The sequence below is a fragment of the Pholis gunnellus genome, assembly GCF_910591455.1.
Source record: "Pholis gunnellus genome assembly, chromosome: 10".
In the NCBI taxonomy this organism is placed as follows: Eukaryota; Metazoa; Chordata; class Actinopteri; order Perciformes; family Pholidae; genus Pholis; species Pholis gunnellus.
In genome coordinates this window covers 13,124,224-13,136,674 of record NC_136537.1, presented here as the reverse complement: position 1 = coordinate 13,136,674, position 12,451 = coordinate 13,124,224, and the positions used below count along the sequence as shown (strand labels likewise).

The window sequence follows — 12,451 nt, the reverse complement described above, 5'->3', positions numbered from 1 at the left end:
TGTGCGGTGGTGAGAGGGAGTTTTGGGAGCGCAGAGCGGGCGTTGCTGCCGAAATCCCTGAGAAATGTTCGTTTTGGATCCCTGTCCGTGCTTACATACCGTCCTCCCGACTGTCTCTCATTCTCCGTTTCATTTTTCCCTCTTAAGGTTTAACTTAAAAGTTATGAAATGGGGAGTCAAAATACATCACTTGAAAGCGCGGCAGCTCTGAAGGGTGTGTGTGTTTGTGTATGTGTGCGCACACTGCCATCCACCCTCCATCCTGAATCCGGGGCCACTGAGGCTGCAGGGTTGAGGTTATCTTAAGGGGAGATAATGCAGGACAAGAACTCCCCATTGGTTTAAGACAGATGTTCACCTGGCCGAGGTAGGTGTCTTTGTTTTGTGGAGATCTCACAAACTTTAAACAATCAGTGAAATTGTTGCCACTCTCTCTGAAATCCACTTAAACATCTTCAAACAAATTAATTGCTCTCCATACAGTGAAATTATTCAAATTGTTTCCTATGCATTTACGTTTTTGATATGTCCACAAACAAATATTAGTGGGATTAGCAGAATAACACAAATGTCCAAAAGAAAATTGCCTAATTCGTGAAAATGATAGAAGCCAGTTGCTTTGCATTGCAAACAAGTGAAATAATCTCACCTCATTAGCAGATATTTTTCACTTGTAAAAATGTATATTTTTGCAGTGTAAGTTGGGTCAGCATCGCATAACGACTGACTAATTCCATTTTGATCCAATAAGTGTGCATGTGTGTGAGGCAGAGAAAGAGAGCAAGAGAGAGAGGGAGAGGTGGGAGGGAGTGAGGAGAGGAGGGAGGATTGATCCGCGTCTGTTAAAATCTTGTTCTGGTTTTTCTTGGAGTGAGGTCTGTGCCTGCCGACGCACCTCTTCAGTGCAGCCCCCCTCAAGAAGAGCTTTTTATGGAAGGAAACCTTGGCATTTTTGAGAGGAAGAAGGATCTGCATAATACCAGTGAAGTGGATAAAAACGCACGGCTGGGTTCTCTCTTGCATTTTCTCCTCTGGTGTCTGAATGAAACAGGGAGGGAAATATAAGGGGAAGAGGGACGATGCAGGTTCGGGACTGGGAGTCGATCTGACTGTGTGATTTGGTGTAAACACGTTTCCAGTGCGCACGTTTTAACTTTTATTTCTTCAGAAACTGGTGAGCTCGACTCCTCTCCTCTTGCACCGCGGAGTTGGCTTTTCTCGGAACGAAGAGACTTTCGTGTTTTCCCCCTACAGAGAAACTGCTTAAACTTTCAAGGTTTAAAAAAATAAATAAAAAGGTCGGATTGCATTTTCCCCCGTCAAACATTTTGGAGGTGATGTCATCGTGCTGTGTTTGGGCTGGTATTGTGTCGAGAGGGCGCAGAGAGGATTTCTGCAGCCAAGCGGTAACCAGCGGCTGAGGCAAGCGGGGAAGTCCGCAAAATCAGGTGCAAAGTGCGGCTGTCATTTCCTCGCTGTGTCGCTGGTGGCTGAGTCCGCCACCCAGTCACAGCTGTTCCCATCCTCTACAGCCACCCCTCCCTCCCTCCCTCGTCTTTTTTCCCCCTGTATTATCCCCTCCCATTTTCATTCAGATCTTCCCATACCCGTCTGAGCTGGACCGCTCTGGGACGTTATCACCCTCTCTGTCGGACACTGTTGTTCGGTGTCACCTGAGCCACAGACCCGTTGAGCCAGCGTTGGGGCGCAGTCATGACCGAGGCCCTGCATTACCCTGCGCCCGCAGAGCCCCCGTTTTCAGTTCACGGTTTGCTCCATCAGCCATCCCAGGTAGCCCACCTCCAACAGCTCCTGACCCTGCTCTGCTGGTACTAAACCTGCCTGCGACTCCTGTCTGTGGCGGAACAAACACTCTACCACTTTTTTGTATCATCTCACCGGCTCCAGAATTAATTTTGGTGACCAGAAGCCTGCTCTTGCGCTGAAACATTACGCATTGGATTACGCACGCACTGCATCTTCCTCACAGGGCTGAGCAGCCCCCTGAGGGTCAACAAGGTCGATTGGAATTGGTTATCTGTGACGCGCGAGCGCGCTTTCACCTGTTCCTCTCCGTGTCGGGGACGCGCAGCGTTTTAAGCCCTAACCTCCCCCCTTTGCTTCCCCGCCCATCCGTCTCTCCACCACTCTGGACAGCTGTTAGAGGTTGCCCGGCGGTCACAGTGGCACAGTTACCCCGGCCTCACACCCGACATTGCCCGCGCCCGCACATTTACGCACGCCGGGAGAACCGGGGCACGCCGCCGCCGATGCCAACGAGAGTGTCCGCTGACTCTTTGACTCTGCACAACATCGAGCGGATTCACAACACAGGAGGAAACTCTCTGGACTGTCGGACTGGCTTAGACCGAGCGAGGAGACTGTCTCTGGGACAAGTTCCATAGTGGAGGGGGGAAGCAATGTGGTCCCTTCTTTCCACGCTGACCGTCTTGTAAGTCACTTTTATCACTTTATCATGTAATAATTGTATTTATGCACGAGGGTCCTATCTCTTTTTTTTCAGTTGTTTAAACTAGTTTCGTGACAGGCATAGCTGCAGATGAAGATGATGGAGAGGAAGGTTGCCTTCTAACGATTACATCACTCCTCATCAGTCCCCATAGAAAACATGCCACAGAATGCCCTGTTTTGATTGGCTGACAGTTCAGGGTCACTGGGTCAGATTCAGGGCCCTGTTACTCATAAAAGCTGCCATAAACATCTCCATCACCATCTGCACTTACTTCAGGGATGGCCAAACTGAATTAGAAAAAGCCATTTTCCCATCGCCAAGAAAATGCTTTTTTCCCCCCTATTGAAAATATTTCTGAAGTTGAGTCAAATAACACCGGCTTTATCTAGTGGGATAGGAAAATGATAAAGTGCCAAGAGCAAATCTAAGGGAGGAGGATACAGACTCAGGGGGCTTGAGTTTGCCCATTTGAGGTGTGTCTTGTTAAAAGCCAAGGGATTTATTTTTCTTTCTTTGTGTCGGCTGTACTTCTCCCAGATGGCAGTCATCTCCAGATACTTCTCATTCCTCACACAACCTGGACAGGGTGTGTGCTGCTGCTGGTGTCTGCCTGACTTTCTCTCTCTTCGTCTGTGTCTCCCTCACACTCTCTCCACTTAACCACCTCACTGCCTACATCTGTCTTCCTGTCTTGCCTATACCCCATTTTTCCACAGATACTTGCTCAGATAAAAAAGTATACATTAATAACTGTTGAATGATGGCGCCCCTCGCAGTATCTGAGGAGGAGCAGCCTTACTGTTTAGTCTGCTGGTTTTAGTTTAGGTCTTTCAGAGTCAACCATCTTTATATTCATTTCCTTCTTGCAGTTTTGTTCAGTTTTACCACAGCCTCTTCACTTCATCCATGCTGTTTTACCAACGTGATCATACTGAAAGTTTTCAAGCCAAGGGCCTTATGCCACAACAACCTGTTATTGCTCAGCTCCCTGTCGAGGCCCTCCGCCTCTCTAACAATTGCTCCACCATAGGCTCTATTACTGCTGATACCATTCACACTCCTTCTCGCCTAACCACCATTCTTCACTGAGGCCCACTGCTGAACATCTGAAACTCTTGTACTGTGCCGAAGCCCACTGCTCCAGTGTTGGCCTACCACGCTAACCACTGCTACACACAGCTGAAACCACTGCTCTGTGCTGAGTCCCACCAGGCCGACCGCTCTCGCTCCACGCTGCTGCCCAGTCCTCGGTACTGAGGCCTGCTAGTCTAACCGCAGCCTCCATATGGTAGATCTGCAGGGACGCAGGTTTATGATGTCAGACCCTTGCTTGTTTTGGAAGCCGGCCAAGGCGCACCGGGCTTTCCCTCTCTCCATACCTCCTTCTGTCTTTACTTTACCCGACTTTTACTCGGCACTCTCTTATTTTCTCGTTTTCTCATCCCTCCCCCACCCCCCGGTTGATCCTGTCTCCTTCTTTCCTCTCTCCTTCTCTTTCTCTCTGTGGCTGGCATAATATGGAGTGTCTGTGGTTTTTGTGGGAGTGGGGGAATCCAGTGCCGAGGCACTTTTCCTGCAGTGTCCTCGGCAGCAGTGCAGCCGTGGTGTTTTAACAGCTGAGAGTCCTCACAATGCACAGGCGCTCAGGTTTTTTCGGCTGCGCAGGCAAAATGTGAGGGCCAATATGCTGCATTGCCCAGGTTATCTCCGTCTATTACAACGACTCAGGGGCCAACACACCAGCTATGGGAAATAAATGTTGAGAAAGAGGAGGAAAGAGAGAGGAAGCATATGTATATGTGTGTGTTAGTCAGGAGGCAGTGACATGTGTTACGATGTGCATGAGTTGAACCCCCCTCTTCTTTCATTCCAATTATTTATCTTTTTGTCTACTTCTCACGCCAGGCCACACTCTGTGGTTACACTTCTGTCTCTCATTTTGGCACTTTTTCTCCTTCTTCCTAGAAAATGTAACCGTAGCCTTTTTCACCCTCTCTTTCTCACATCTGTGCATCTTCTTTCTGATTTTATCTCTCGCCTCTCTTATTATCTGTCAGCCTTCTCTTGCTTCATCACCCCTCTATTTATTCTGACATCACCTTCCTTCTCCCTATCCCTTTGTGTATCTCCCAGTTTATCGCTCTCTTCTCTTCGCTATCTCCCTCTCTCAGCAGTGTGTATGTCTTAGCTTTGGCCCAGCTGTCAGCTGCCTGCTCCTCCTGTACTCACACATACACCCTGCACACATCTGCACATCTGTGTGCATGCCCATGACAGTGTGGAGGAGTCACCCTGCTAACCCCAAACATAAAGGAAGATGGGAGGCAGGGAAAGATATGAGAAAGGTAGAGTGAACAGAAAGACAGGGAGGGAGAGATACAGTAGAGAAGAGATTTGGAGGACAACAAGTCAGAGAATAAGAGTGGATAGAGAGAGAGAGAGAGAGAGAGAGAGAGAGAGAGAAGAGGCATGCAGAGTAATAGAAGATGAGGTGGGGAAAGACAAAATTCGTAGAATTGCTTTTCAGCCCACACACTTGGTTCTGAACTTCATCATGTCTTCAGCCACTAATTCAGAACAGTTCAAGGACTGCCAGAGTAGATTTTGCGCAACACAATCACTCCCTTACTAAAGCTGTCAATAACATGATGCATCCAAGGTCAAGGTCTAAACTTCAATTAAGCAATGTGATAAAGTGAGCATTTTTTTTATTGTAACTGTAACCAGCTGTTTGCATCATAAATGTCTCTGAAGATCCAGATCAGAAGGATAAGTAAGTAATAAGAAATAATACAGAAATATTGTTCATGCTACATCATCATGATTATTCCCAACCAATCCCCATAAATAATCTTTCCACACGTTTTGGTAGCGCATGTCACTTATTATTTCTAAATGTGACCACATTCTGCTGCTCTCCAAAGCCACATCACAGCTTAGCATACACCTGTAGTTCAGCCCAGCTGTCTACATACACAGAGCAGCCAAATACGCCAGCCCAGTCCCTTAGATGTCCAAATCAAAACATGTTCTAGTTGTCTCGGCATGTTTGCCATTTTGCCACGGTCCAATGAGGTCATTTGGAGGCCAGATTTTGGTGTGGCGAAAGTCATGAACGGGTCAGAAAGTGGGTTTGGACTGAAGACTGGTAGCGTAACAATAAACACTGCTCTGGGTGTTGTCTGTCTGCCGATCCCTGGACATCTGCCTGCCTGTCTGTATGTCATGTCTCTGTGCCAGCCACACACACACAGCAATGTGAGTAATCACCCAATAAGGAAAAGACATGTTGAACAGAAAGAATGGCAGAGAAGAAAGAGATGGAAATGATGGCGTCACACATAACTCTTCCAACATTCAATGTTGCTTACATATTTCTAAATTCAGCTGTTTCCACATTTTCCAGATGTATCCAGATGTTGCTGGTGATGTGCAATCCATTACAGGTAAGAGTTTGCATGCATGACAAAAAAGTTGTATATTAATACAACGTGCAGTTTTATTAAGCCTGTTCATGACTTTCTGTATATGCAGTGTGCCAACCTCTGGGTGTGTGTCTGCCTCGGTGTGTGTGTGTGTGTGTGTGTGTGTGTGTGTGTGTGTGTGTGTATGTGTGTGTGTGTTCTCAGCAGGTACTCGGTGTGGATGGGGTCAACTTCAGCGTGCACGTGGAGAACCAAACACAGGTGCGAGACACCATGAGTCGGCGACACCACCGGGTCTACCAACTCTACAGCCGCACCAGCGGCAAACACGTCCAGGTGCTGGGACGCAGAATCAGCGCTCGAGGAGAAGATGGAGACAAATTTGGTAAGACACACACACACACACACACACACACACACACACACACACAGAGTAGAACACAGGCACTTCGGTACGTGTAAGTCAGTGTATACATAGTTAGATGCTTCCCTACACACACACGTGCACACTCACACCGACCAACGGCTGCAAGTACAAAGACTTGAAGGTTGACCAAGTGCATGCATGAACGGATACAGAATGCAACTGTGCCGGCACACTCACAAAAGCACACACACATGCCTCCCCAGGCTTTGGCAGAGGGGCAGTGGAGCTTGTCTTGGGAGTACAAAGACCTCATCGACTGGCTGCTGACTCAATGATTCACTAGAGAGAGAGAGAGAGAGAGAGAGAGAGAGAGAGAGAAAGAAAAAGAAGGTGTTAGTGAAAACAAGTGTGAGTTAGCGGGAAAAGCCTGGCAGGTAGAGTGTTAGAAACTCATCTCCTTCATCGATCCCTCCATTGATTTCTCATCCTCCCTGTAGTCTCCTCTGGATTTAAAACAGCAGGCTTCCTCTCCGTCCCTCCCTCCATCCTCGAACACTCCCTCTGTCCATCCCCCACTCCCTCCTCCTTTCCACATTTCTCCATCTGTAATGATGTCTAACCCATTCTTAAACCACACACAATCAATGGGCAGAAGAAAGCCAAGCCATAAAGCTGGAGTTCATATTTCTACATGTGCTCAAATGGTCGCTCTTATTGCACATCCTATTGATTCACAAACATGTCAGGTTTCTAACACGCCACTTCAAGCCATAGATGGGACCACAGACACAAAAGCAGGTCTGCTTATAGACAAATACCACTCCTAAACGGAATAATCCACCCAAAAGTGACCAACTATGGCAATGAGGTATTACACAGAGGAACTAGGAGCAGAGAGAGAAGAAATAAAGCATAGACGAGGCGGGTGCATGAAGGTATAAACATGAAGTGAAAGAGCAGAAGGGAGACGAGAGGAGAGTTGGGGGAAGAGAGCGGAAGAGGGCAAGAGGGAGGGAGGTATTGATTTCTCTTGACCCCTTTGTTGACTGAGGTCATGTCGGAACCATTTTAGGGATTTATTTTTAAACAGGCACAAGCGCTCTCTGAAGATGTGTTGTTGGTGAAGCGTTATTGCCTGGAAGGATGAACATGCATGCATCTGCACACACAAATACACAGAGGTGCACACACACACACATGCACTCACCTTAAAACAACAGTATCGCAGACACTCAGTCTGTTCTCCCGCTCCTCTCGGCCCACCGTGCTCTGTCTACTTTTAGCTGTTATCTTTTTTACGAGGCCCATTTGTGGTCAGCGGCCTCACATCCATGTGTGTGACCGGGCTTATCTGCCAACCATCTGTCCAGCCAGAGACATTTACATTGGCCTGTGATTTATCAGCACGTTTAATAGCAACTATGAATCCTAAAACTGTGATTCATTGTGAATGCCTTATCTGGTTTAAAAAACCAAATCTGATTTAATGGTGGCTGGTAATCTGTGCAATTAGTGTCACACTGCTTGCAGTGGGCTTGTTCTTGTTAACTTGAATGTTGTTCTTTGCGATGGAAAATGATCTCATGCAACATAAAAACTAAGTGAGCTCTTAATCTGGGTTAGCGTTTATCTTTCTTCGTCTAATATTTGTGTGGTACAACCCAATAAACCTGTGACATCCTGCAAACATAACATACTGTATTTTTCTGCATTGCCTGCGGCTCTAATGTCTGTCTGTCCCTCTGTCTGTCCCTTCACAAGCCCAGCTCGTAGTGGAGGCTGATACCTTTGGTAGCCAGGTGAGAATCCGGGGCAAAGAAACCAATTTCTACCTGTGCATGAACCGCCGCGGAAAGCTGGTAGGAAAGGTGAGACTTCTTTCTTTTAGAGACACATTTATCAAGAATAAATTCATCTTAAAGTGTCCTGACCAGCCTCTCTTTGTTTCTCCCAACCTGTGTGTGTATGTGTATCTGTATGTGTGTGGGTACCTGTGGTTTCTCTGCTCTCTCAGAAGGCCAGTAATCGAAGCGAGGACTGCGTCTTTGTGGAAAAGGTTCTGGAAAACCACTACACAGCTCTGATGTCAGCGCGCTACACAGGCTGGTATGTGGGCTTCACTAAAAGAGGCCGTCCTCGCCGTGGCCCCCACACACTCCCGAACCAGCAGGACGTACACTTCATGAAGCGCTTCCCGCCTGGTGAGCAGCCCGACCTCACCACCCCCTTTCGCTTCACCACCATCAGCAAGCGGGGCAAGCGGGTGCGTGCTACCGGGCCCCGCTAGTAGTGGCTACCACGAGCACCCACTGTCTTTTCATCCAAAGCCTTGACCTGAGCCTGCCAATAGCTAACCCAGTCATCTCCTCTCACACACGACTGAACACCTCTCTTTGTTGGGACAAACATTGACCAGAAACTTGATGAATCATTCATGGGGTTTAGCTTTACACCTACTAATTTGCCACTACAGCCCACTAGTTAGTGATCATTCCTCTTAGTTTTAGTTCCCTTACTGGACCAACTGGACCATTACTGGTCCATCGCTGGAAGCTCTATGGACCTGGTCTGCGTCCCTTCATAAGCCAGAAATGCTGAAGCTGAAGGGCAGCCAGAGTCCCAGGCTCTACGAAGGCCTTTATTCCAATACCACAAAAACCACAAGGCCTTCGTGTCTCCTGTTCTGGACCAGCTGGACAATGTCATGTATGGGATTACAACTGGACCATACAGAGAGAGAGAGAACAAGGGGTGGGAAAGACTGACTGAACAAGGGAGTGGATGCTTAGCCTACGGATAAAGGGAAAACAGGAAGGAGAGGACAGGAAAACGGCAGAGTGGACAAAGGGATAGAGCGATCTGCACAGATCAAATGGACCAATAATGGACTGCTGACATGTGACGCACTTATTTGTCTCACTGCTAAATTGGTGTGAACCTGTGAGACTGCTGAGAAAAGGATGAATGAGGGAACGATCGAGTGAGTGACTTACTGAATAAACGCATGTTTGTAATAACGAGAAGACAAGGAAATGTATGTAAGATTGTGTGTGTTTGTTTGTGTGCGTGAGTGAGTGAGTGCACCAACAACCATGAGTGAAGCTGGATCACGAGGGACTCTGGAAAGGGACCATCCAGTCCCTGCATGAACCCGTGACAACTCACCGCGGGGACGGAAGCTTTAGGAACTGGAATGTATAAAAACCAAGCTGCACCAAAAACAGCTAGCCAGTCACAGCAAACCAAACCAACAACCGACCAAAGACAACTGGAGACCTTCTTCATGACTCCTCCCCCCCCCCCCCCCACACACACACACACACTCCCCCAGGGACACTACAACCTCAGCTTATAGGTGCAGAGGATGACAAGTGCAGGGACGAGCATGGCGGGGAGGGTGCCTTGTCTATTAGCATTGCTATAGAAACGACCCAGGGGATGATGCTCCTGTGTGATACCGTGGATACAGAATGCTGCTACCAGGACATTCAGTGGAACAAACCAAAGTCTCATGCATACACACAGGAGAAAAAATATTAAAGGGAACAATTTATTGAAAGTTATATATATTATATATATAAAAGAAGACAGAAACCCTAAATAAGCAATCTTACTATGATGGTTATTATAATTATTACGATAAAATTATTTCATTTATTTATTTCAGCTCTGTGTGCAGCAGTCTTTCTCGACTCAGTAAACCCTACAGAAACATTTCCTGTGTCTCACAGCCTCTTTACATGCTCTCTTTTCTGTCAAAGAATATGTTGTAGAAAGAGATTCAAGTTCGCAGAGCCTCCAGATGTGGTCGGCTGGCTTCAAAGCCCAACAAGTTGATGTACCAAGCAACAATTACCAACCTTTGCTTGTTCCAGCTACTGTAATATGAGGGTTTGATTGTTTGCTCTGTTTTATATCACTCTAAATTGAATATCTTTGGGTTTTAGACTGTTGGTTGAACAAAACAAACCAAGAAATTTCCCTGGGCTCAAAGAAATAGTGATACGCAGTAGGGTTGGGCGATATGATGAGATATACCTACATACAGTATACATTTGTCAATCATCAGAGATTGTGCAATACATTATATACCAAGATATTTATCGCTTTAATATATATGGTTGTATTAGATCATTGTTGGCAATATCGCAATCAATCAGTGTGCAAGTCTAATGAATTGTAATATTGAGTTTAAGGGACTTTTGCATCAATGTACCTTAATTTGTCATGTATTTAGTTCACTGGATTAACCAAAACCAAACATTGCCCCTTTTTAATTGATCCATACAACTTCTCACATGACTTTACAATATTTTATATAGAATTGCATCTATTGTGATATATTGTATCTATATCGCCCACTCCGAATAGGATTTTCTATTATATTGGCATTATATAGATTGTAAAAAACGTTTTTTAGAAAACTATATTATAATTAATATTCTCCGAGCAAGTATCAAGGGCCAATATCAGACAGTCACTGCAAAGCTATCAAATCCTGCATTTCCCACAACAATTAAAAAGTTATTCGACGACTTTAGCGCTTTAAAATAAAATCGACAGATTTCTAATAGAGACAAGGGGCAAGAACATAAAGGCAGCAGAAGAACAGGTTCTGTAGTTCACATAGTTCTTGTCAGTATAGGTTGAAGTCACTGAAGCTCGAAACTCAGACATTTGCTTTAAAAAATACAAATCTAAGATGGACCCGCCTCACTCGGGAACCGCTTGAAACTGCTGAGCACTGACTGTTCAAAATCAATAGTGACCGCCACAATTTTGCCATAATTATACAACATGAAGGATCAGACAGAACAGTGGAAGGGAAACATGCAGTAGTGAGTTAGAGTTTCATTGCTGCTTCTCCTCTCCTCTATCCTGCTCTTATCCCCCCCCCCCCCATGCCTGCCCTTCCTTCCCAATCCTAGCAGGAGGTCATTGAAGAGATGTCGCTGCCAAATGACCCAATCATGCCGGCAGACGCAAACAGCTGACTCAGGGGGAAAAAGGGTTGTACCAGAGGAATCCTATTGCAAGGCAGCAGGAATCTGTGCTGGAGGGGGTGGTACAAGGGGGAGACAGTGGGGTGGAAGGGAAACAGGGTGTGGGGGTGGGATAAAGAAGAGCGAGCAGGGGGTGGTGGGGTGAGTTGTTCATTTCTGGAACGTTGCTCTCGTTCCACTCGGGAATGATGGAAATATTCCGCGTAGCCAAACCCAGAGTGGAAGGTGTATGGTAATCATGTCGGGGAAGGAATGCCAAATATGTGCGTGAGAAAGGAGCTGTGACCTGAGAGCTGCAGGAATTATGGGCCAAAATCCCACAGACCCAGAGGAAGCACACACACCCATATCCAAGTCATACACACATCATATACTAACGGTGCTCCACCAAGCACAAATCCATCCCACATAACTTATTCCCAGAATTTAAAACATTCTGCTCTACTAAACTAAACCCAGAAATTTTGGAAACCAACTCCCCTCCCTCTACTAGTCGAGAGAATACACACTGTACAATAACCGACGCATGATAGAGCTCAATTACACAAGCCAGATCTTTGCTATAAAGCCCCGACTTTAAGCATCTCACATGCACATTCCTCCTTCACAGTTACAGTATTTACAAGACTGAGTATGTGATCTACTGTAACAGGTTGTTTAGACTCTAAACTAGGCTACCAAGCAGTCAGAGCCCAAGTCTCCAAAACAGATCACACCGTGGGAGATTGCTGAGTTTATACTCCCACCTGGTGGCCATCCTTGATACACTGTCATCCCACAATAGTTTAACCAACATGTGTCTGTCTTAAATGACTTTATGTCAAAATTGTAAAAAGAAAAGTAACAATTATGAAAATATTGGAAAGTCTTACTAACAGATACCTAGAACCAAATGAATGTGTAACGCATATACAATGTGGTTTTAAATTAAAGAAAGTTGACTTTAATATTGTGACGTCTTTGTTGATGCAAATTTGCCTTCAGTTATTTAATTGTTTCCAACTTTTGACTATTGAAAACCTGAGGAATTCTACATACTGTCAATCACTTGTACTCGCTTTGTTAAAGTAAAAAAGGTCTAAATTAACTTGAAGGTCTGAGGACTGATACATTGTTAATAAAGTGAGTACAAGTGATTGATAGTGTGCAGGATTCGTTGGTCAAATGTGTACAAAGTCAAATA

General features: G+C 45.9%; 1 protein-coding gene across 2 annotated transcripts; it reads left to right on the top strand.

Moving 5' to 3' along the window:
• Positions 1-1,829: 1,829 nt before the first annotated feature.
• Positions 1,830-9,966, top strand: fgf18a (fibroblast growth factor 18a). Of its 2 annotated transcripts, XM_079167042.1 has the most exons (5): positions 1,830-2,452; positions 5,880-5,919; positions 6,103-6,283; positions 8,027-8,133; positions 8,280-9,966. In XM_079167042.1, the coding sequence occupies exons 1-5, from the start codon at positions 2,421-2,423 to the stop codon at positions 8,550-8,552; spliced, it is 633 nt and encodes a 210-aa protein (XP_079023168.1). In that variant the 5' UTR covers positions 1,830-2,420; the 3' UTR covers positions 8,553-9,966. The 2 variants fall into 2 exon arrangements, with proteins under 2 accessions (XP_079023168.1, XP_079023167.1); XM_079167041.1 differs by lacking the exon at positions 1,830-2,452 and having other exon boundaries at positions 5,785-5,919.
• The last annotated feature ends 2,485 nt before the right edge of the window (positions 9,967-12,451 follow it).

Excerpts from the sequence above, each read along its gene's own strand:
- fgf18a (XM_079167041.1), top strand. The coding sequence starts at position 5,794 with ATGGAAATGATGGCGTCACACATAACTCTTCCAACATTCAATGTTGCT. Across the intron at positions 5,920-6,102 it reads TGATGTGCAATCCATTACAG|CAGGTACTCGGTGTGGATGG; the intron begins GTAAGAGTTTGC and ends GTGTGTTCTCAG. Across the intron at positions 6,284-8,026 it reads AGAAGATGGAGACAAATTTG|CCCAGCTCGTAGTGGAGGCT; the intron begins GTAAGACACACA and ends TCCCTTCACAAG.